This window comes from Leuciscus leuciscus, assembly GCF_965113295.1.
Source record: "Leuciscus leuciscus genome assembly, chromosome: 14".
Classification (NCBI taxonomy): Eukaryota; Metazoa; Chordata; class Actinopteri; order Cypriniformes; family Leuciscidae; genus Leuciscus; species Leuciscus leuciscus.
The window spans coordinates 7,166,667-7,192,339 of NC_138738.1; the positions used below are offsets into that span (position 1 = coordinate 7,166,667).

Below are 25,673 nucleotides of genomic sequence, written 5' to 3' on the forward strand. Positions count from 1 at the left end.
TCCTGTTGCACAACAATGCCCGGCCTCATGTGGCGAGATCATGCAGGCAGTTCCTGGAGGATGAAGGAATGATACCATTGAAGGGCCACCACGCTCACCTGACCTACATCCAATAGAACACCTCTGGGACATTGTGTTTCGGTCCATCTGACATCACCTGGTTGCACCTCAGACTGTCCAGGAGCTCAGTGATGCGCTGGTCCAGATCTGGGAGGAAATACCCCAGGACACCATCCGTCGTCTCATTAGGAGTATGCCCCGACGTTGTCAGGCATGCATACAAGCACGTGGGGGCCATACAGACTACTGAGTACCATTTTGAGTTGCTGCAATGAAATTTCAGCAAAATTGACAAGCCTGCTACATCATTTTTTCACTTAGATTTCCGGGGTGTCTTTGAATTCAATCCTCTGTAGGTTGATCATTTTCATTTCCATCAAACGATGTGGCATCCTTTCGTTCATAACACATTACCCAGTCCATATTAGTATAGATATCCAGCATGACATTTTTCCCCATTGAGATCTGATGTGTTTTCAAAGTGTTCCTTTAATTTTTTTGAGCAGTGTATATATATATATATATATATATATATACACCCACACACAGTAGTGGCCAAAAGTGATGATGTCTGGCCTTAGCATCTTCACCCTTTAATTAAATATGATTAAAGGTTTGCTCATTTACGTAGTTGTGCTTGGAGTCAATTGTTTTATTTGTGATAACGCAATTAAACCTGACAAATTGTGCAGACATAATTTTTGGCCAGGCTGTCATAAAGAAATTATGAACATGCAAAAACAAGAGAAAACCAATGAAATGTTAATAACTGATTATGTTGTAGTCAATGTATGCCTTTTCCTCTGAGCTTTTTATTTTTCTCTATATATATATATATATACACATATGTGTGTGTGTTTGCATAGTAAAATAAAACCTGTAGCTTTAGAATATTTTCCTTATATTCTGTTAATTTTATCAAACTTGCAGGATCATAAAAACAAAAAAGTGCATTGCAGGTAGAATTTGAAGTCAAATTAAATTTGATCTAAGTCTAAAGTATGTTGCTGAATTGCCTGTGTATAAAACCAATTGATTTAGCTGATGTTTAGCCATGAATAATGAAACGAAGCATGGAAAGATCAGTGCAGTACTACACATGCAGATGTGCATGAAAATGTCTCATGTGCAACTCTTGAAATCATGCATTAATATTTGCATTCACACCATATTGTGTACCATCTCAAATTTATTTATATATATATATAAAAAAAAAATTCTTACAAAATAATATCAAATAATGTTACAGAAACTTCTTGTAAACTTTGCCAAATTAACACCAGAGCTTGATGAGAAATGTAGAAGGATCCCAAAATAAAATAATAATAAATCAAATAAAACGATGCAAATATTTATACCTTCAAGGAGTTTTAAGTATGCATTCGAGAACGCACCGCAGAAACGGCATCATCAAGCACAAATATACACAGAGAACAAGAGCGTGACGTTCAAGAGCACTTTGGTTTGAAAACCCAAAACCTGAGTTTGACTCCACACCTCCCCCGTCCCGCAGAGGAGACGTACACCATCTGACATTTCTGGTACCCATGTGTACTCGTCACCCAGGGCGGAAAATAACAGTCTCAGAGTGCAATCCCAACTTCTGCTCAAAGGAAACAGTATTGATCCATAAGGACATACCTAAACAATCAACTATTACAAGCTTCTTAAGAGGTATATGGTTCGTGAATGAACATTACAAAACACAATGCTGAGGGTAAAACAAATGTAAAAGGCAGAGCAATTGCTTTATAGTAATTCTAGCTAAGCATGACACTTTTTGTCCTTCATTCGGCTTTATAAATCATATTTACTTTTACACATAACTTAAAGGGATAGTTCGCCCAAAAATGAAAATTATGTCATCATTTACTCAAGTTGTTCCAAACCTGTATGAGTTTCTTTCTTCTGTTGAACAAGTCATTTTTATAAAAATGGGTGAACTATCCCTTTAAGCCAGGCCTTCCTGCATAAAAAAATAAATAAATCACAACAGTTAATTCAAAACTGCATTAAAAAACTAAAATCTCCTATCAGCATTTGTCTGAAAATTAATGTTTGAGGAATGCAAATTGAATATTTTTTAAGAGGGCGAACAATCTTCATTCTGGTATCAGTCAAACGCGAGCGCTTTTTGGTATTCGTACATTAGGAAGCTGACTGATTCTTTCTATAAGAGTCCAGTGCATTTGAGCTTTACATTTTTTTTTTTTTTTTTTTGCATAACGTAAAGCAAGAGCGAATGATCTCGGAGTCTCTTCGGCTCTCAGAAGAGTGAAGGTTCTCCGTGAACTCTGAAGCGATACACACAGGTGTATTCCAGGTGACCCCAGTTGCTTAACACTCTCAGCTCTGCCATGCTGTAGTTGTCTGGGGCTTCCTACAGGCCAGAGAACAGGAAGAATTTTAGGATGAATTCACAAAAGCTTATCTAGCCTATCAGAGAATGACTAATAGACATATTAAGACTATGGGCCCTATCTTGCACCCAGCGCAATTGACTTTGTACACCGACGCATGTATCATTCCTATTTTGCACCCGCACAAAGCGGCCTTTTCCCTCCACAGAAGCACGTCGCTAAACTAGGGAATGAACTTGCGCTCCCGGGGGCGGTTCAGCGCAAAGAGGAGGCGTGTTCTGGCGCAAACGTTCCTTCATGCTATTTTGCAGGTTTAGAAAACAATTGCGCCACTAACAGGGAAAACTAGTTTAAAGTCAGTGGAGCGTTGCGCATGTTATTCATTTGCTATTGTAAGGGCGCATGCTTGGCCATAATCAATGTAGCGTGTGCACAACGCACACTTTGATCCCAAACCACACCTATGAATAATGAAGCTACTTCAGACCAACCCCTTTTAGATTTGCACCGGGCGAAAGAGGCAGTTATCCCGCCGGGAAAATAGCAACAGCGCCGGAGATCCGCCCACAAAGTTACTTGCGCTTTGCACTTGATCCTTGCGTTTCAGATCGTTAAAATAGGGCCCTATTTCTGACTCACCGGAAGCTTGAAAGTCTGAATGGGTTCTCCATCCTGGTCGTACATGAATGTCCCGAGCAACTTTCCGTCTTCAGTCTCATTAGACATACCCTGAACACAGGACAGGCGAGGAATCTCAATGCTGTTGTTTTATCACTGTTATGAAGAAAAACGTTGGAATATCAACTCACGTAGACAGCAAAATCCTTAGGCGCGCTGTCAATGCGTCCCGTTGGCGAGAGCTCTTTGGGAAGGTGTTCGAGTGTGACGTGGGTGATTCTTACTGGGTAAGATAGTGCGATCACCAGGAAACCCTGGGAGCCTCGGAATGCCCAACACTTCCCGGGATACAGCTCCGGCTACAACACACACACAAAGCTTAGACAGTCAGATGTGTTAAACTGTGTTTGTGTGATGTGAGAGTTTGTGGGTTACCTGTATAACAGTACGAGGGCTTTCTGAATGATACCAGAGAGGAATGCCGAATAAACTCAGACACGCAGATCGGGTCTTATATGTCTCAGAGCAACGAGTGTTTAACACACTGGCACCTACACAAACACACAAAGTGAGACTTGTACAGTACGGAACAGTAAAGATTTTTGAATGTTTATGGAAGAATTATGCTCACGAAGGCTGCATTTTGGTGCTTTTCCACTGCATGGTACGGTACGGCTCGGTTCGGTACGGCACGCTTTGGCGCTTTTCCACTGCATGGTACGGTACGGCTCGGTTCGGTACGGCTCACTTATGGCGCATTTCCACTGCATGGTACGGTACGGTACGGCTCGCTTCGGCTCGCTTTAAATGGTACCACCTCTGTTGAGGTTCCAAGCGTACCGTACCGATACTAAAATGTGACGTGAAAACACTGCAGATCACTGATTGGTCAGACAGAATCATCACTACCAGCGTCATTGTATTTACAACACGAGACACTAAACCCGCTAGATTTAAATAGCCAGTAGACAACAGCCAACGCTGTAGCGCCTGTTTTAAAAGTATTTGAAAAAAATTGTATAAACTTAAAAAAAAGAAATGGCTGAATCGTGGTCAGTGGACGAGGTGCAGACGTTCCTCTCCTTGGTTGCCGAGGAGCGGATGGGGAAACACGGAATGAAAAATTCGCATTTAATATGATGATGTCATGGCAGTAGAGACGGCAAATAATGATCAGTCCCACCCACTTTGAAGCAGTACTAACTGCAGTGGAAAAGCAACCGAGCTAAAACGAACCGAGTCGAGTCGTACCACGCAGTGGAAAAGCGAAGCGAGCCGAACCGTTCCGTGCCGAGTCGAACCGTACCGAGCCGTACCACGCAGTGGAAAAGCGAAGCGAGCCGAACCGTTCCGCGCCGAGTCGAACCGTACCGAGCCGTACCATGCAGTGGAAAAGCGCCATTTGTTTAATCAAAAATGCAGTAAAAAATATAATGTTGTGAATTATTATTACAATTTAAAATAACTGGCAACGCTGAATTTTCAGCATCATTACTCCAGTCTTCAGTGTCACATGATCCTCCAAAAATCATTCTAATATGCAGATTTGCTGCTCAAGAAACATTTATTATTATTATCACTGTTGAAAACAGTTGTGCTGCTTAATATTTGTGGAAACCATTTTTCAGGATTCTTTGATGATTAGAATGTTTTTTAAACTTTTCAGCATTTACATATAAAAGTATGGTGTATATAAATGTATATTATTATTATTTTTTATTATACATAAAAATGTGAAGGTTCTGAAAATATAGCTTTGCCAGCACAGAAATAAATTAAATTTTGAAATATATTAAAATAGAAAAGTTATTTTAAATTTTGACAATACTGTTGTTTAATCAATTGCAGCCTTGGATCACCCAGAGACTTCTTTCAAAAACATTAAACCCAACAGCACTGTTTCGACAGTAGCGTATGTATGTATATTTGAATACTGTATATGTATGTATATATAAAGTTTAATTTGAAAGTATAATATAGTCAATGAACAAGTTTTCATGCAGGAAATTTGTACCTGAAGATTCCAAGGCATAGTCCGCCAATCCAATCCCATCTGCCCTGTACAGATTAATTGCCCTCTGGACGATTTCTTTCACATCCTGTTATGCATTAAAAAAAAACGGGCATTAAAAGACTTCACGATCCTCATGTAAACTTCAGTCTGAATTTGAGTTCAGCTATACACACTTGTATCGTGGCGGCTCCGGCTCCTTCCTGGTGCAGCGTCTCTCCCACAGTCCTCCAGACGTCTCTGCCGCTCTCTTTCTCCTGCACTAGTTTATCTAGTATGCGTTTCTCCAGATCCTCTAGCGCCCTCTGCAGCTCAGGACGGAGCACTATAGTTGAGTCCAGTGAGCTTGGATCTTTCAGGCGTGTTATTAGCCAATCGGATAGCTCTGCTCTCAGCTGCAGAAGAAAGGACATGATGGAATAATTGATTATTAAGTAATTGCAATTTGCAATCCAGTCACAGGCAAATCTCTGCGCTGAATTTAAACCAGCTAAAAGCGTGTGTCCTTACGTTGGTGTTGAGAGTGTCATGTGCATCAACTCTGTCCTTGAGAAGGTCTTGAGCTGACTGAAGATCTGAGAGACTGGACTTCAGCTCAGAAATCTGTTGCCCGTGCTCAGACTCAACACTAGGGAGCATTCAACATATGCCATCACTGGATCAGATAATAATGATGCAACATGCACAAGACTAAACATAAAAAAGTCTACAAAATCAAAGTGAAAAGACACTAACTTCATCATCTGCTTATTCATAGACCTCAGATCGGTTTGCAGCATCTAGGAGACAAACCGAAAAAACACAAATTAGGTGGATGACATAATTTCCTGTTTTGTGCTTTGTTGCTATGACAGAAGAAACAGAGGAGGTGGAAAGGAAGATGCATGACGTTTTACAGTCAGTGGAAATGATATAGTTGCTAATATACAGAAACTGTGAAGGTCTGGTTTCCTCACCTCAGATTTGACCTTCTGTTTTGTGCTCTCCATCTTCAGTAGTTCGATGTCTCTCTGAGATAACAGATAGTCAAAGAGAAAGAAATTGGGACAGATCTTTTGTTTTTCCTCCATTTCTGTCACCTGATGCAGTTTGGGTTTCTTGTCTATATTTTTTGTCTTGTCTAATATTATTAATTTAATGCGCTGGATGTTTTCTACAGGGCTGCTATATAGCTGAACTCATATCACTTATGAAAAAGAAGTTTATTCAAGTGTTCTATTAGTATACTTCTTTTAAACAAAAAAATAAGAAAGTATACTTTCAGTCTACATTTTATATACTTCTCAAAAATATACTTTATGTACTTCTCAGAAATATACTTAAAGTTACACTTAAGTGTACTTGACTTATACTGAGAGAAAAGTCCAAGTATATTTGGCCTGTACTTGTACTCAATCTTATGATCAAGATATACTTAAAAGTATAATTAAGTATTCAAAGTATACTTGGCATGTAGTTGTGTTAACTCTTTTGATCGAGTAGCCTATTAAATATACTTTTTTTTACATAGTTTTTCATATATAGTCTTATGAAACTTACATTGTTTGAAAATGTTGATTAGAATATTGATATGAAACAGATATGTTATAATTCTGCGTATCTGAATTTTTGTGTAGGCTATTCCACTGGTAATGTATAGGAATTTACTCTAATTCTACTTTTCCCCGCCATTGACTGAATTTTCCAGCTATCCATGTTTTCACTGGTATACGGTAGGGGGCGCTATGACACATCTTCTAGTACAGAATCTCCGGATCAAAACACAGGTGAAGAAGAAGCTAAAACAAGTGATAGAAGATTGCTCACTCAAATGTAAAATAATGTATTCATCAGCATCTAAATCAAAACTGCTTAATATTACCAAATGAAATGAAGCGTAACCCATGAAGAGAAAACGACTGTGAAGCTTTGGGTGTTGGACTCGATCTACTCCATCTGTGTTTTCTGAATCAGATCAAGGCGTAATCTTTGACAAAAATTTGATTTTCTCAACTTTTTTGTTTAAAATGTTGCCTTTCTTTATGAAACTTATCGACATTCAAGTGTTGATAAAAAAGGATGCATGAAGCTAATAAAATGTTTTTAAAATTAAAGTACAGTTAAAGGTATTTTTCAAGTATAAAAAAGAATATCTACATTTGAACATAGTAGTATACTGCAAGTGCTAAAATAATATATAAATAGAAAACTATACGTATAATGTAATGTTCACTTAAAGAAAACTTACAAGCATACTTTCAGTACTGAGAGCACACTTCAGAGTGTACTTTCATAAACTAAAAAATGAACTACTTGTATTAAAATAGTAAACTACTAGTATACTTAAAAGTTCACGTGTAGTGCAGATGCATTACAAATGAAAAAGCTAGTTGTGTACTTAAAGTTTACTACTATTACACTTATAGTACACTTAATGTATACTTTTACATACTAAAAGTGGGCCAATTTAGTCCCAAGCAGTATTGAAATAGTACACTTACAAGTTTACTACAAGTACACATTTATATTAGTATAATTACTACATAAAGTATACTTACTGAAATATACTTGAACATTACTTAAGTATACTTCATAAAATGAACTTGAAGTATACTTCTTTTCCATAAGGGTTACAGTAGCTGAACTGAACTCATTTCATAATTGATGAACTTTACAGTTATTGAATTGAACTGACTTCAGCTGAATAATGAAAGTTAGGGTTACTATTGTCTCCTTTAGAGCTGCGTTACAGCAGAATGGAATTCTGTTTGCATCACTGCGATTGCATTACTGTAAAGCTGCTTTCAAACAATCTGTATTTTATAAAGCGCTATATAAATAAAGGTGACTTGACAATTTCTTTTTAACAGACACCAACATAAATGATTGTGATTAGATTTTAATTACCATCAGGTTCTCCTCCCTTTCGTGCAAGCTGGCGATCTCATCCTTCAAGTTAGACAGGCTGGCATGTTGGAGTTGGTCCTAAAAGAGCAAAAATTGCATTTACTAAAATAATAATACATTTAAGAGAAACATGCAATAACTGAGCGTTATGAAACAGGAGCTTTTTGAGGGCTAAATGAACTGGAGATGTTCTACTCACATCAAAAGCTGCTTTCATTGGTCCATCTGTGTGTTTGACAGATGAAGTCCTGGGAACAACCACATGAGGGGGAGAACGAGAAGCAAACGGGAACCAGTACCATATTCCTGCAATAGGTAAATGCTAATTAACGTTTCTTGATAACTCTATGAGACATTATTAGGGATGAACACATGCAGAAGTATTTTTTACAGCTACATGTACACAGTCTTGAAGGTTCTCATGTTATCTTGAAATATATAAGTTTCATTTTTGATATTTTAGAAGAGTGTCCATCAGCTGTCTCACCAAAAATGAGAAAGATGAGAAGGAGAACCAGTAGGATAGCCTTCCTCATATCTGCTGTGCATCTACAGAGAAAGACAGGATTGGTGATAAAAATAAAAATAAAAATGAATTTAAAAATAAATGTTCTTAAATGTTTCTTTGTAGTATTTAAAAATAAATTTAAAAAATGAGCAAGCCATAAAAACGTTTTAGAGCTGAGCGCACCTAGAAAAAAATTAATTAACTTCATTCATTTATGTTTTTAAACATTTCCAAGACTTTTCCAGGCCTGGAAATTCCAGGAACGTTACAGTGAGTTATTGCATAACTATGTTCTTAAGGTCACATATTTAATGTAATAACGACACACACACACAGATCACTGTACCTGCTGAGCAGAAACACATTGATCAGAGACAGTCGTGAGGTGAGGCTGTACCACGCAGTGCCCAGCCACCAGTAGAGCATTACCAGAGCCTGAGCTGCAACACACACACACGAGCGCATGACTACTGCAGGAGAAAAACACTGATTGTTCATGTTCGAGGGTTTAAACATGCAATACCTGGAGAGTGAAACACGTCCATAATGCCAAAGCCTGGTTCAGCTACAGACGGGGTAAAACCTAAAGAAAAGGAAAAATAAATTGTCAAAAATTTCTGAGACGGTCCTCACTGCAGAACACGAAATCCAGGGGGAGGAGTTGGATCCAGATCCAACTCCTCCCACCTTACATATACCTGAACCTACCCATCTCCACCCCCTGATCCCTAAACCCACCCCTAAACCTACCCATCTCCACCCCCTGATCCCTAAACCCACCCCTAAACCTACCCATCTCCACCCCCTGATCCCTAAACCCACCCCTAAACCTACCCATCCCCACCCCCTGATCCCTAAACCCACCCCTTAACCTACCAATCTCCACCCCCTGATCCCTAAACCCACCCCTAAACCTACCAATCTCCACCCCCTGATCCCTAAACCCACCCCTAAACCTACCCATCTCCACCCCCTGATCCCTAAACCCACCCCTAAACCTACCCATCTCCACCCCCTGATCCCTAAACCCACCCCTAAACCTACCCATCTCCACCCCCTGATCCCTAAACCCACCCCTAAACCTACCCATCTCCACCCCCTGATCCCTAAACCCACCCCTAAACCTACCCATCCCCACCCCCTGATCCCTAAACCCACCCCTTAACCTACCAATCTCCACCCCCTGATCCCTAAACCCACCCCTAAACCTACCCATCTCCACCCCCTGATCCCTAAACCCAGCCCTAAACCTACCAATCTCCACCCCTTAGATCTGGATCCAACTCCGCCCCCTGGATCTCGTGTACTGCAGTGAGGTGCTACTGAAATTTCTACAATGCTCCAGCACGCCAAACAAACCAGCCTTTTTTTTTTTTTTTTATTAAAAAAATGTGCAATGTACACTTACTAGGGTTTGATTTTAAGGGTTGTTCATTATGCTCCTCGGCAGAGGAATATCCAGAGGAGAATCCAGCAACAGGCATGCCTGAAACCCAGAGACAGTCAAAAGTATGTTGTATATCTTACTCATATTTAAAATATTACATACTCCTTATATTATATATCATAATTTTTTTATTAATATTATATTATTCATAGTAAATTAAAATACATGTAAGTAGATTTTACATGTATTCATTTACATATACTGTATATATATATTTATATACAGTGGTGGCCAAAATTATTAGAACGGTAAGATTTTTTTATGTTTTAAAAGAAGTATCTTCTGCTCACCAAGGCTTCATTTATTTGATCCAAAATACAGCAAAAACAGTAATATTGTGAAATAATTGTACAATTTAAAATAACTGTTTTCTGTTAGAATATATTTTAAAATGCAATTTATTTCTGTGTTGGTAAAGCTGAATTTTCTGTATCATTACTCCAGTCTTCAGTGTCACATGATCCTTCAAAAATCATTCTAATATTATGATTCGATGCTCAGAAATCATATATTATTATCACTGTTGAAAACAGTAGTGTACAATTTTTTTTCAGGATTATTTGATGAATAGAAAGTTCAAAAGAACAGCATTTATCTGAAATAGAAAGCTTTTGTAACATTATCACTACCGTTCAAAGGTTTGGGGTCAGTAAGAGTTTTTTGTTGTTGTTTTTTTGGAAAGAAATTAAAGAAATGAATACTTTTATTCAGCAAGGATGCATTAAATTGACCAAAAGTGACAGTATAGACATTTACTATGTTGCAAAAGCTGTCTGTTTCTATTTTCTATTTTCTTTATATATATATATACACTTTTTTTTGCAGATTCTGTGTGTGTAGATACTAACCATTCTTATTTTCAGTGGCAGTGATGTCACCGCGTTGCCCGGTCTGCTTCTGAGTCACGCTGCTCGCTCGACTGGAATTACGGGAAACACTTCCTGTGCTCTTGCGACCGGTCCTCTTCTTGAAGATCCTGCAGGAAAGCATCTGTCTCAGGTTCACTGCCATTAATGCACACATGCAAACTATATATGTGATGTACTGAGAGCTCCAGCACACACAAACACACCTGGTTGGGCTCTCTTTGTAAGAGACGTGGCCAGTGGTTTCAGTGGAGCTGGTGCTGGCAGCGTCATCATCAGGAAAGGTCGTCCCTTTGGGACCTAACCTTGTGCTTCGCCTTGACATCACTGTGGAACACATACATATATCGATTGTGTAAAAAGTGCTTTAACTTATTAGTGGTTATTGATAACTCAAACATCACTATGAGTTAACTCTTTATTATTACATTGACTCATTAGCAAACACCTTCCTGACTCATGAGAAAACAATAATACACTGTGAATCAGATGACCAAAATAAGCGTGACATTTAATATTCCACAGCTTCTCGCAGTCTGATACTGATCTTAGCGTAATTCCTAATCTCCAACGGCAGGCTCATCTCGTGCGGGGTGACGGAGCTTTTAGCAGAAGATTACCTGAAGGAAAGCACGTGGAGCAAACCACAGACCTCAAGTTCCCCTTCAGTCAGTTACATTAAGTCCTTTTAGTTAGATAATTGTGGTTAGTCTCAACAACAGACTGCATTTTACAATTTAATAAGCTAGGAATACAGTTCTGTGCGAATGGAGAAATACAAACACTCACTCTGTGCTCCTATCGTCTATTCTTTTTAATACAGCATAAGCATTTATGATTTGTAATGAAAGCACCAATTCTTTTCCTCGATACAAATCCCTAATCCTGATTCAACTAATACTCTCATGAAGCATTAAAAACATGCCAGCACACTTACAAACCACTCAATGGACAATGTTGGAGGATAAACCACGTTTAAACGGCTATCCAGATATATGTCAGAACCTATACATTTCAGAGGAGAAATAGGTGCTTTTAGTCATGCAAAATAGAAACGATTCATTAGAGCTTAAGTAAATAGCACTTCAGGCTGTTTGATGCAACACGTCCAGTGCTTTAAAACTAAATCCTCGTCTTTAGCTAATAATCCCTCCAATGGCTATTTTAAACTGACAGTGTTGTTGAACAGCTCGTCTGCGTTCATTGAGTTCATCATTCACTCATTTCTTTTGTTTTTTATAACACATGATTAACATGTTTTTTGTAAACTGTTGGACCTGTGAATCTATTTTCACTCTCCTCTCTTCATCCAATATATGCACATTTTTGAAAAAAACTACTTATATACAAAAACCTATAAATATATATAATAGGTTAAAGGTAAAAGTAAAGTATTTTATTTTTTACTACAGACAAAAATTTGGCGAATAATCATTTTTATGTTATGGCCGACAACAAAAATATTATTATATTACATATATATTAACATGAGTATCAATGCAAACACAAACAATCCTTTATATACTGTGGTATAAGTTACTGTGCCGATTGTTTCAAAATAAGTTTCCATTCCAACTTTGCAAGAGATTGGCGGTTCTCTTGATATTAGCGCCAATTTTGACCACAAAGGAAGGTTTCTTAGTAAAACGGGGTCATTCTGTTTCACTTCCTTGACTTGGATGCAAATTAAATGTTTTCTGGGACGGAATAGCAGTTCTTTGATAAACAATTATATACAGACTTCCCAAACGAGAACACAACTACACATTATGTAGCTATACATCTTTGCATGGAAATACGCGTATTTAGTATTTAGTAGTAGCACATATCTGTAGTAGGCTACATATAGTTGTAGCACGTGTAATTAGTTTGTAGCACATTTCTCTGAAATGCTCCATCAGCATCATTTCTACAGCTCGAATGCCATGACTAGTCTCATAAGCACGCAACTAGACGATGCTTTAGAAAATGTAAGCAAGAGTTCATATTCATACACACTCGTGGTCGTCTCACCTTCTCAGTGGGTCTCCAGGAAGACATGCAGCCTGTCAAAACCTGCCAAAGTGCGAACCGCTCATCCGAAACGGCTCCGCAATAACGGAATAGCGAAAGACACGTCGTATCCTCGGAATGTACGCTATACCCGCTCCAACTATGTGGCTTATAACGGTTTCGAAAGCGATACGACAAGATGCTGTGAGGACGGAAGAGCTCTTCTTATCAGGAAGGGTCTTTTGACAGTTGTCAGCGCGGCGGCTCCACCTCTCGATGTCGTCTGGGTTGTTTATAGAAAGATGAGGTAGACAGTCAGCGACGGCCACTGTTACTGTCCTGCCACTGCATGTGCGCCTCCTGCCGGTGGACTTACGTTAGTTACGCAGGAAATATAACCCGTCGAACGAGAGCTATGTTTCACACCCGTAATACGCACAATTCACAAAATATTCATTTTACATAACTTCTTTGTTTATTCAAATTGCTGTTTTAATAACTTTTATGTTGGAGTCAAACTTACCTTTTCACGAGCAAGTGACTTTGCGCAACTGCAGCAAATACGAGCGGTTTAAGTTAACCGTGAGAAAATTCAGAAATAAATAATAAACGTCATTTTATATCGCTAGTTAGATAAACAAACTGTATTAACCCTTCTGTCGCACTGATTAAAATAAAACACTGATTAAATTAAATAAATTGATTAAAATAAATTAAACCAATACAGAATTAATCTAGGCCTACAGTAGGCTACATCACATGCATGTGAGTAGGCCTATAGGCTATATATATATATATATATATATATATATATATATATATATATATATATATATATATATATAAATATATATATTATTACTATTAATTAATTTAGACTATTAATTTAGTCTTTATACATGAAAATATATAGCTGCCTTTTAAATTTTAGGATGGGGGGCCCTTGCACAGATGATCGTATTCGGGGGTCCATGGCTAAAAGATTGAAAACCCCTGGGCTAATATGCCTATTGTTTCTGTATTGCTATTTTGTTGGTAACACTTTACAATAAGAAAAAAAAAAAAAAGCAAGTGATTTTTAAAGAAAAAATGCTTCTCACACTAATGTGACTAGCAGAAAGTATTACGCTTCTCAACTGTTTTCAACAGTATTTAAAAAATATCAATAATTGTTTTATGGCATTTTTTTTTTTTTATCAAATAAAAACATTCAAAAAATCTTACTGACCCCAAATTTTAAGGTTATGCATGTTATTTTTTCTTTATATAATGTAGGCTACAGAAGATGGCGCCATTGATCTTTGTTAAACCTGAATTGTTCAATGCTGTGCACATAACCCACAGACCTGGAGCAAGTGCTTTCAGATATAATTAAATTCATTTAAAGCATATACTGTAGCATACATTTGTTTGTCCATGCTAGCCTCCGTCAGCAGTTTTTTTTATCTTTCAAATCCCAATCCTCCTTCAAGCTCTTAATGAAGTTTTAAATCATTCAGGGTTTAAATGAATTTGCCTAGCAAGTCATTTAAATTAGTAGAACATTTAACTAAATCATTACATTAAACACACACTGACTTTTAAATAAACCTAACACAAGTTTGCTCCAGCTGAATACTGAACATTTGTTCAGCACAGAAGCAAATCCTCACAGTCATACTGCTTTAAATTAAATAAATACAGATTTGCTTTGGCTGTGACAAGAGACATTTTGTGAACGAGGTTTTTGCTAAAGGCAGACAGACAGGGTTAATGTATTCAGAGCTCTGCTGTCATCTAGTAATGCAATTTGTACTCTTCTCAATGAGTCAGTGGGGGTTAACTGAGAGCTATCAGCTCTGATGCAGTCTAGAGGGATTGGATGAATGTTTAAAATGTCGCACTCACCTTAAGCTGCATTCACCTTGAAGAAAACATTCAATAGTACATCCTTAAGGGCAGATCCTTATCTCTGCATTTAGAACCATTTCCAATGTTTGACCATGTCTGATTAATGACATTAACTGAGCTTGCAAAGACCCCCAACACTACTTTATTTACCTTGTTTTGCTTCATCAAAACATTTTACTGTTACAAATGTATCCAGTACATATACCAGCTAAATAGGCACAAGCTATAAGGACAATAAACACAAAATTTTTACTTTCACATATTTTGTCATAATTTATTTAAGTTATATATCTCATCAATAAATAAATAATAACAAAAGGAATATATATATATTTTTTTTTTCAATACATTGCTTTATCACACCTATAGATGCTTTGCTCAAGGTCACAGATACACACTGATCTGTACATGATGTCAGGATCAATTGTAACTGAAAATGTGATTATTCTCACTTATACGCGGTACAATCATTTTAAAGGTCATCTTGAATGAAAAGCAGATGAAGAATGCAAGGAAAACAGAAGTGCTTCCCTAATTGTTTTTAGTGCCTTTCTGCTGTTGCCAAGGAAACTGTGTGTGTGTGCGTGTGTGTGTGTAAAGAAGTTTGTGTATAGCAGCTGAGCTATAAGGTCACATTAAAGGAAAGACTAATCAACTTGTTCTTTTTGCCTTTCACACACAGATGCACATAAAAAAAAATAATTAAAAAAACTGAGTTCTTGGACCCAAATATGACTCTTTATTTCAAAAGACATCAGGTTAAAGGTTAAAGCTATTGTCCCATAGATGTTCTTTGCCTATAGTTCAAACTGGGTGATTTCTCTCTCTCTCTCTCTCTCTCTCTCTCTCTCTCTCTCTCTCTCTCTCTCTCTCTCTCTCTCTCTCTCTCTCTCTCTCTCTCTCTCTCTCATTATTTAAGCCAGTCGTGATGAATCAGTTTTTCAAATGTATGTGAGAGGTAATCAAGATCACTTGTGCATCTAACAACCACGAAGGTCCTTAATAAGATGTGAAACGCTGAATCACAGCCTTTTCCCATAATGATGCATATAGATTTGTCTGAAAATGTTCCAGCTATGAGAACAAAGAGAAAAAACACAGAGTTTGCTATTGGGCAACAGAACAGACAACACACAGACCAGTGCATTTCACATTGAGATGAGTCAAAAATGAACATTTTGTTACTCACCCTCAAGTTGTTCCGGACCTGTATGAGTTTCTTTCTTCTGTTGAACACAAAAGAAGATATTTTGAAGACTGCTGGTAATCAGTTGACGGCAGCCACTGCCTTTCATAGTCGGAAAAAAAATACTGGAAGTCAATGGCTGCCGTCAACTGGTTACCAACATTCTTTAAAATAACTTATTCTGTGTTCAACAGAAGAAAGAATCTCAGGTTTGGAACAACATTTTATGAATAATCATTTGAAGCATATTGTATGTTTTATATACTGCGAAAATATCCTGTTTTTAGCCTCTATTTGACTGTAATTGCAGAATCGTCGAGAAGTAAGCAAGCTGATGAGATAGTGTGGTGAATGTTTATAGGCCTGGTTGTTAATGAATGGGATGCTAAATATAATTATTGGGTTACACTTTATTTTAAGGTGTCATTGTTACAGTGTAATTGTATATTTGAGTACTGAGTAATATTAAGCAACTACATGTACTTACTATAGGGTTATAGGGTAGGATTAGGATTTGGTTTGGAACAGGGACAAAACTTTGGAACAGTCTTCCTAACATTGTCCGGGAAGCAGACACACTCTGTCAGTTCAAAGCTAGACTAAAAACACATCTCTTTGACCTACACATAACACATTATAGACTTCTATAATTCAATATTAGGCTGCATAGTTTAGGTCAGCCGGAACCGGGAACACTTCCCATAAATCCTGATGTACTCGTTACATCGTAAGAAGAATGGCGTCTGCGCTAATATTAGTCTCTCTGTTTATCCGAGGTTTACCGCAGTCCGCCGGATCCAGGCCGGATCCAGATCCGATCAAGGACCTGCGCCTGGACATGATGACAACGCAGTCCTGAAGTCTCAACCAGGACAAGGACACTGTACAATAAAATGTTACCAATTATTGTTTTAATAAGATCTTCACAATAAATAGGCATGAATAAACCAAGTGTTCTCCATGATTCCATTTTTTTTCCGACAACAAAGCACTTGAATGTGACGAGCTCGTAATCACGACTTTAGTAGATGTGAAGGGAGCATAAATATGGTGCGTTGAGTCATGTCGGAAAGATAGTATTTGAGCTGAATGCACATGAATGCCAACACAAAGCTCGGGATTTTCTTTAAGCTCCGATCTTTCCGAGCTGGGGACGTGTCAGTGAGAAACATGGCAGAATACCACAATTTTTGCTGTAACATTGTCAGGCTTTTTTATTTACTACAAAATAAGCCAATTGCCTGCACAAAATATAATAGCATTGTATTATAACAATATAATATGTAATGATACTACAGTGGCTTCACCACATAAATGCACAACATAAAAAAGCAAAACACACCTGATGCACTTTCTTTGTTCTTCATTTTCTAGAAGTAGAGTTTGAAAACCTTGCTGTTTTTTTGTGTAGCTAGTTAATTAAAGGTATAGCGGAGGATCTTTCCAAATTTTAGATAAGACCCACCCTCTCCACTTTTTGAAAAGTTTGATTGATTCACCAGAATGATTGACAATTAGGAGGACCAATAGTTTAGACTACCCACCAGGAAGTAAAACATCCTCTGCTATACCTTTAAGAGAAGGTTCACTGCCATCTTGCTCCGGCGAAAGTGACTTGACGTATAGGTTACCTGATGTCGTAAACACGACTTTCCAACTCGTAAATATGAACTTCCCAGGAGGACTTGAAAGCACCAACAGTACGCCATCTTTCTGCGTCTATGGAAGAATACACATGAAAGAACCATTGACAGAAAATGGAAATTGAACCTCAAAAGATAATTTTGAAGAAACTGTGATTTACTCACACTTGATGCATTTAAAGTTTGGCTTTAGCATGTTTATATTTGCAATAATCCAGCAATCATAAAATACATAATAACAAATATAAATACTGTTTAAAATAGTTCAGCTATAATTTTCTTAAAGAGCTTTTTGCAGAGCATTCTGGGACGTGAAAATTATGCTGCCTTGGAATCATAAGATGCCATAAAATGTTATGCAGCTCACTGTAGGTTTTGGATAGCCTAATATGTGTACAGTGCAAGACAAATTCTCATTATAACATCAACTCTTCTCTAGTGGACATCAGAACCACTAACAACTTCAAAACTTCCTTAGAGCACTCAGTTCATTTCTTTTCCCTGCATGGGTCTCTTTTATCACATTTCATCTCCCTTATGTAATTCTATTAGCATATTCTGAGTTTTTGATCTTGCATTAGCTTCTTCGATTTTTACGTAATGTTGGCTATAAGATATACCTGCTGATTAATCATTTGAGAGGATTTTGAAGTTGTGGGGGCTGCCTGGTTCAAGCTAGTTTAGAGCCCTGTGGAAAGAGACATCAGTATTTGTGAAGTGTCTGAAGTGGGCAGCACTTTGATGGAGATAAAAAATAAAATTTCACTCCTCCAGGGGAATAAAGCGTAGAGATAAATTTTACACACTCACAAGCAGTCTGAAAGTGTGGGAGAGAGCTGCTTTCTCTGGGCCGTTACCCTTCTGATCGATAAAATCTGATCTATTGAACCGTAGAGTTTTAAGGGGAGGGCAAGATATGCATGTGTGCAGGTCTTTGTGCAATAAGGAAAAATAGATAAAAACGCAATAAGAAGTCTTTGTCACTCTTGAATCATTATTAACAGATTGCAAGAACTATCAATATGGGCTGATTTAAAATATCATAAAAAGGTGGAAAGGCTTGAGTGTTTTTACATGTTGAATGACAGCAGGATTGACAAATGGACAGATGAATCAAGAGGACAGACTGTTTATCACACTCTCGTCTCCATGGAAACGAATTGGATACCAGGTTAACATTACGAGAAAGCTGTTAACAAGATGTGGTGTTTTATCCAAACAATCTATAACTTTTAAACATTTCCAGTTACTTATCATCAAACAAACAAATTTGAACAAATGCAAAAAAATAAAATATGATTTTTATTATAATTATATATATATTTCAAACAAAGAAATAGTGGAACAATGTCTTCCTGTAATCTATTAATTAAATAGTTCTGTTACTGTAAAAACTACATGATCATGGCAACATATGTTTTTCCGTTACTTTAACTCATCAAAATAATTTAAATAGTGTCACGGAAACACCATCGACAGCACCAGACCTCCGCCCACTCGTTCCATGTCTCCTGAGTATTAATCACCTTCACCTGTCATCGCGTCCTGTCTGCAATCTGCTCTCTCATCACCAGCACCATAAAGACACCCCAGTTCCCTCAGTTCACTGTCTGGTCTTGTTGTGATTACCTTGACATGACCTTCAGGAACGCTCCAGCAGACTTTCCTGCATCGTGTAGGCTATACTCACCTGGTGTCCATGAGATATCCTTCAGCCACTCTGATCCTTCAGTCTTCTGCCTGTCGTCCATCTTCTTCCCATCTCGACATCACCAAACCTGCACCAGATAAGAGACTCAGTCAATTCCAGAATCTTCATTCATTATCTAAATCGTTCTTCAATTCATCTACTCACCTGCCGTGTCTGTTCCTAAGTGCTTTAAATAAACCATCTTTCACTTTACCTGTTTGTGTCATTGTTTTATGACAAATAGTTTAGACTTTTCAACAATTTCAACTGATTCAACTAGGCAAGATAATTTTAATGATACAGCCAATTTGATTATATAAAAAATCTAAGTACACCTAAACTTAAGTGTTTAAGTTGAATTACAAGCAGATACTATTACAGTGCAACAAATCTTTAAGTATTTATAAACTGAACTAAATCAGAAAATTTGTTCAAAGGATGAATAAAACAGCTTCATGCTTTAAGTAGACTGCTGCAAGTTTAGTACTTTCATAATTATCAAAGTAAAGCAGTATGTTGAAGTCAGAAAGCTTTTACTTTTAATATTACATTCTATTCACGGCCACAATTAGTTTCAGCATTATCATCTTTACAAGATGACAAAAATGAAAGCGTTCCTTCTGTTCTCTGGTTTTATCTGAGATTTAAATAAATGCGGTGGTCAATTCATTTCCAGCTAAGCCTTTGGAGTAGCTAGAAGCTGATCCCACATATTACTTCTCTGTATCATAATATTTGGGTACATTTAAGCCAAGGATTAATTTCCTGAAGTGGAAGAACAGAAATTGAAGAGACTGTAGCTTCACTTTGCATGGATGAAGTGGTCCTTTGGAGTAGCGTTTGAGAGCTCAAATACTACAAGTCTCAGGACTCTTTGGGTCAAGAGTTGAGAATGATGGGGAATTCAGGCTGAAGGGAAACATATGACAGCGTGCCACAACATTTCCATATACAACCCCCACAGGGACTGCACCAGGTTTGGAGTACTGATGAATAATTAATCTGTTTTCTGTCTTTCCCGTTTGGCCTGCTTCTTTCTCATGGCATTCTGTGCCCCTCACTTCCTTCATAATATTCCCTCCATCCCTCTCTTTCTCTCTCTCTCTCCCAATGCAGTCAGAGTCTGTACTGTCATTCTGGTGATCAGCCTAATGACAGTCAATCTTTCTAGTTTGCCAGACAATTGTGAGGAACCGTCTACGACAGCTATATTGCATAATTTGTTTCACAGGAAGTCAACAATCTATATACAGTTTTCTGTTTCGGAGAAACTCTACCATGAAAAGATGCAATCAGCCTGGAAACCATAATGTATTTGCCTTTCTCTTATCATAGTCACAAAAAAACATAAGACAATTCCCTTGTCAAATGAGCACATAGGCTAACAGCCTATACCCTACAAAGATGACAGGGCATTTAATAAATATTGATCAAATTTAAATTAGCTTAGTGATTCAAAATTGTAATTATCGTGCAGATAATACCTGATAAGTGGAGCGACTGTATAAACAGAAGCTTAGAAAGATTGGCACTTTACCTACAGCATGGTTCTGAATTTAAATATCAGAGTTCTGGTTTAGAATTTCAATTTCAAGGGAAATAATTCATATGTTATAGTCATAGATGATTACTGTCGTATTTTAATAGTTTCAATTAAACCCAATTTGTTACGATTGCAATATGGTGGTTGTTTCATTCTCGGAATGATTCAATGTTTTAGAGCAAAATCAGTTCAGTGAATGATTCAATGACTCCCTCATAAAGACGGCCATCAGTCTTGTGGACTTACAATGGCCACCAAGCGGCATTACGTCACAAAAGTGTGGACCTGGAGGAAGATCGTGAAGGTTTTCATTTGGGTCAGGCCTAGTGACTCACTCAAAATCACTTGTCACCACACACTCCAGAAAGAGTTGCTAAAAATCCCTATCACTCCTGCACTACTTTTGAATCTACAGATAGGTGTAGTCCAGTTCCCGAATGAAGGACTCTTAAAAAAAAAACAGAGCTGAATCAAAAACATCCCTATAGCTAAACTAAGCCAAGCTAAACTTGTTTCCAAAACAGATATTTAATTTAACAAATTGCGACTTTTTATCTCACTTATCTTTAATTTTTTCATCACAATTGCGAGTTTTTGTCCCTCACAATTCGGACTTTATAACTTGAATAAAAAAAAAAAAAAAAAAAAGCATATGCAGAACTATATTATAAGCCAGTTATTTTAGTGAATTCAAAACATGAATCTTGATGTTTGATTCTTTGAATCTTTGAATCTTTGAGACCTGATTTAAATCGCTGTACAGACTGGTTGTTCATATGACAATATTGCATATATCTAGGCTAGTTGAAGACAGTTATTGGATTGCATTTATTCTCTAAACAAATCTGTGTAAACACATTTTGCAAGAATTGTTTTAAAATTTAATTTATGCATTTAATGTATTTATTGTTTAAATTATCTTATATTTTTTTCCAAAATATTTATTCCTTACAAAAAATCTCAATGAAACTCAAAACAGTTAAAAAACATCCTACTGTGACTCAGAGACATCATCATGTGCCTCATTCTCTGTCTGTGTTTAGTAACAGCGCCTCCACTAACAAGCAGGCTTTTTGTAGATTCAGGTCACAATGACTAGTGCCTCCCCCTGATTTTTGCACTCTGATGTGACCATGCTCTGGGACTAAAAGTCATTTCCTCTACTGGAGCTTTTCTCATTGGCCCAATTATCTCATTTTGAAACTAAAGTGGGCTCTTATGTTCTTGCAGTGCATTCTGGGTCACTAGAGTGTGTGCTCTCCATTGCCTGTGGACAATTTAACCACCCTCCAGGTTGTATGAAATAAAATGAGAAAGTAATGGCAGCTTTACAGAGTGTCAAATGAAATAATTTGTATTGCAACACAGTTCCCATCACATGTTGCATTTGCACATGTTTGTGTACAGACAAGGAATAGACTAGAGTAAGTATAATTGTCCATGCATTGAATCAATCAAAGTTTTCAACACTTGCACTATTTGTGCTACAGATATGAATGAGGTGTTAAATTAAATGGTTTGTATAAGGAGATGTGTATTATAACTTTTAAAAGCAATCAGACAATAAATGATAAATGAAAATACTATAGACTATGCAACATCAATCACAGATACTTGAGGAAGGAAACATTAATCTAGTTATCCACATCCTGTTTGCAGCATTAATCAATCATTTCTGATTTTCTCTCTCTTACGTTTTGTAAGGCAAAAATGAATGCTGATTGAATCTGCTGGAGATAAGGCCCATACTAGCGCTTCAAGGGAGTCGTTCACTTGCTATTTAAAGTGAGGTGGGAAATCAGTCAGGCTGAATCCAAGGTGAAACCACACTGGCATCCCCATGTGTCCTATCATTCCAGTCCTCACTGCCTTCTGCTACAGTAAAAGGATGCACAAATATCTAAGGGCAAAATATATCCAGAATTTACTGAAGGATTGGCAGTAAAGAGTACACTGCAGAAGGGTTTCATTGGCTGTCTGAAATCGCATACTGTACTTCCCTACTGTATAGTTGGGTGACAAAATAACAGTATTTGACAAAAGAATTTGCAGTAATGTGCATTCGATGGATACTTTACTATCCCATGAGGCCACGGGAGAGGATTTATGAATGGCAGTGAAGTGATACAACTGACGCTGGTAGGTCACATGATAATGACAACATGGCGAATGTACATCCAGATTATATTCATACTATACAGATTCATACTATATAGAACATACTTTTTTTAGCACTCGCTAAGTAAGTACTCATTCAAAATAAGTGCCTACTCAAGAGAGAATGCAATTTTGGATGCAACCAGAGTGAGCATCAATTAAAAGATAATATCAAGATCAATTACAAGGTCATTTGAATGGTCTGAGCCATAGCCTTGTGGGCAGTGCTCCAACATTTACAACTCCCATGGCATCAAGAGGCGCGCTAGCGACTGATGCTAGAGGCTACGGTCTTTAACTTCCTTGTTTGCGTGCCCGGGTCCCACGCTGGAGACGCCAGAATAAGTCCTGATCGGAGCGGGTCGATTAGGACCGGTTACATTTGGTGCCGTGACCCGGGTGGGAGTGAGGTTTAGGGGGGTGAGTGTAACAGATGTAAGCCAATGAGAGTTGTCCGTGTAAACCTCACTCCCCTGATCTCAAGAGGCGGGCCAGCCCCACACATTGGAGACCCCGGTTTGAGTTCCGCTCTGAGCGTGTCAAGTAGGACCGGTTACACTAGTAAATTTCACAAATAATTACAAAGAAATGGCAAGAAATGGCAATCAGTGACAAGCTTCAGTCTTGTGTGTACTAGAATTATATATTATTATATATAATAATACACATTGCAGAGTTGTGACTGACTGTTGACATATGGGACTAAATTGATCATTTTGAGAGCTTCACTCCTCAACTTGCATAAGCAATCATTTAAGCTCTTGAACGATTGAATTTTCCCACATATTCTTCTATTTATTTCTCTAGTCTCCTCTCCACAGCTTTGTTTCCAGCTGCTCTCAACTCCATCTTACAGGCACCTATTGATCTGGATCTTACTATGATTAGAAATCTGGACCATGCAGGCTGCCCACACAAAGCTCCAAAATTACCTGTGTGTGTGGGAGCACAGAGGAGGTATGGCAGACTGCCAAAGAGATACAAAAACTCACAGATTGTGAAAGAACAGTATTTATTATTGCCAGTTGTTCGGATGGATGGTCAGTTTCAGGGACGCTTTCAGTTCTTTGTCGGATCCTCAACACACCTATATAAATGTAAGCAAACACTAAAAATACACATGCTTGAAAACTAACAAATGCAAATGAGGCAAAACAGAAACCGGGGTGCTATTTTTCCAAAGCCGGCTGCACAACTGGACAATGGTGCACACATTAAAGTATTACAAATGTTAATTGTGGCATGCATTACCTTTGTTCATTTTTCTCATGTGTTGGTTTTAAATTTACCCTGAACTGAACAAACCTAGTAATTATGCTTCAATTAAGCTGGCAGTAAAGCTTGTTAATTGGTGCCACAACATGAGAAGAGATTTCATTGCCGGAGGCTCTTTTGCATGTATTTAACAGACAAAGAAACAGTCAGCAGCAAATTCTTTTGCACACAGGGTCTCCAAATTCTATGGAAAAAGTGTGTTGTACATGCAGCGACTGACGGTTCAGGCAGAGATGACAACTGCAATGCCATTAATAATGGGTTTCTGTGTGCGGTAGTTAACAGCCTCTTAGCTGTTGCTCGATGGACCACAAGTAGTTGGTGAGAACATAATTATACATCAGAGTGAGTTGTTTCCTCATGGGTCATGGTAAAAATGTGTTAGTGACTATGAGAGTGAACTATAAATGGTTCTTGTTTGAAAATATTCACATTGTAATGAGAGAACTGTGAGCTATAGTTATTTCTAGCATATGGGATTTGTGTAATTTCCTTTGAAAGGTTTCAGGAACAAAAAAATCCAGATATTGTATTTTATTAGATGAGAACATTATAAGCCTATACTTGTCCACACACTTGAAAATCTTTATATCTTTGCATTCATGTTGGTTTCATACATTAAAATCAAAAGTGTGTAGGCTACTATTTTCAACATAAATCTTGATTTAATGACTTTCACCAAAAATGTCAAATGGTGTCAAGAAAAAACTACTCAAAATACTTTCCTTTATTATAAATTTACTCAAATACTGTACCTTGAATACAGAATGTAAATGTAACTTAATCATTAATGATTATTTTCAAAAAAAAGTTTTCAAATATTTTTAATCTGCTTGATTTTTACAAAGCATGTTAGTTAATAAAAATTCTCTCTCTCTCTCTCTCTCTCTCTCTCTCTCTCTCTCTCTCTCTCTCTCTCTCTCTCTCTCTCTCTCTCTCTCTCTCTCTCTCTCTCTCTCTCTCTCTATATATATATATTTTTTAAACTTAATTTAACCCTGACAGTGACAGAATTTTGGAGGTCTAAAGGGGTAATTTATAGTTTTCCTCTCAAATAACAGCAAAAATGGCTTCCTGCATGTTGGCCACAATGACTGCATATTTAAAAACAAAATTGCTTTTTTTTGTGTGTGATTCTTTTCTTTTTTACAATCTCCAGTCATTTAGACCACCAAGACCATTTAGACTTTTAGCCCCACAAACAATATACATAGTCTATATTAAATATGAACATTTTATGAACAGCATTTTTAATCTATTAAAGATAGAAAAAAGTCTCCTAACTGACCCATATGTAGGGACTACATATTTTCTGCTGTGACTGCTCTCCAAGTTTATAATTATTTTTTAATAATCTGTATGCTTTTTAATAATAAAAAAAAAAAAATCGAAATGCAATCTGACAAATACATTTCAACTGTACAAATATCTCAGGTAATTATTTTTTTAATAAAAAGAATCAATAAAACATCCCCAGAGCATATATGAAAATCTTCAGCAGAAAGGAAAATGTGTTCATTGTGTTGCCCGCGCGCGGTGAG

At 37.4% G+C, this 25,673-nt stretch overlaps 1 protein-coding gene across 1 annotated transcript; it reads right to left on the reverse strand.

The window, feature by feature from the left end:
- Positions 1-1,231: 1,231 nt before the first annotated feature.
- Positions 1,232-13,053, reverse strand: sun2 (Sad1 and UNC84 domain containing 2). Its single transcript, XM_082189624.1, has 18 exons — positions 12,770-13,053; positions 10,963-11,083; positions 10,739-10,866; positions 9,852-9,929; positions 8,967-9,026; positions 8,790-8,883; positions 8,423-8,484; positions 8,135-8,241; positions 7,936-8,013; positions 6,006-6,059; positions 5,785-5,828; positions 5,560-5,677; positions 5,226-5,444; positions 5,053-5,137; positions 3,474-3,589; positions 3,230-3,397; positions 3,060-3,149; positions 1,232-2,440 (listed from the first exon to the last, which is right to left on the reverse strand). The coding sequence occupies exons 2-18, from the start codon at positions 11,079-11,081 to the stop codon at positions 2,327-2,329; spliced, it is 1,734 nt and encodes a 577-aa protein (XP_082045750.1). The 5' UTR covers positions 11,082-11,083; positions 12,770-13,053; the 3' UTR covers positions 1,232-2,326.
- Positions 13,054-25,673: the final 12,620 nt, after the last annotated feature.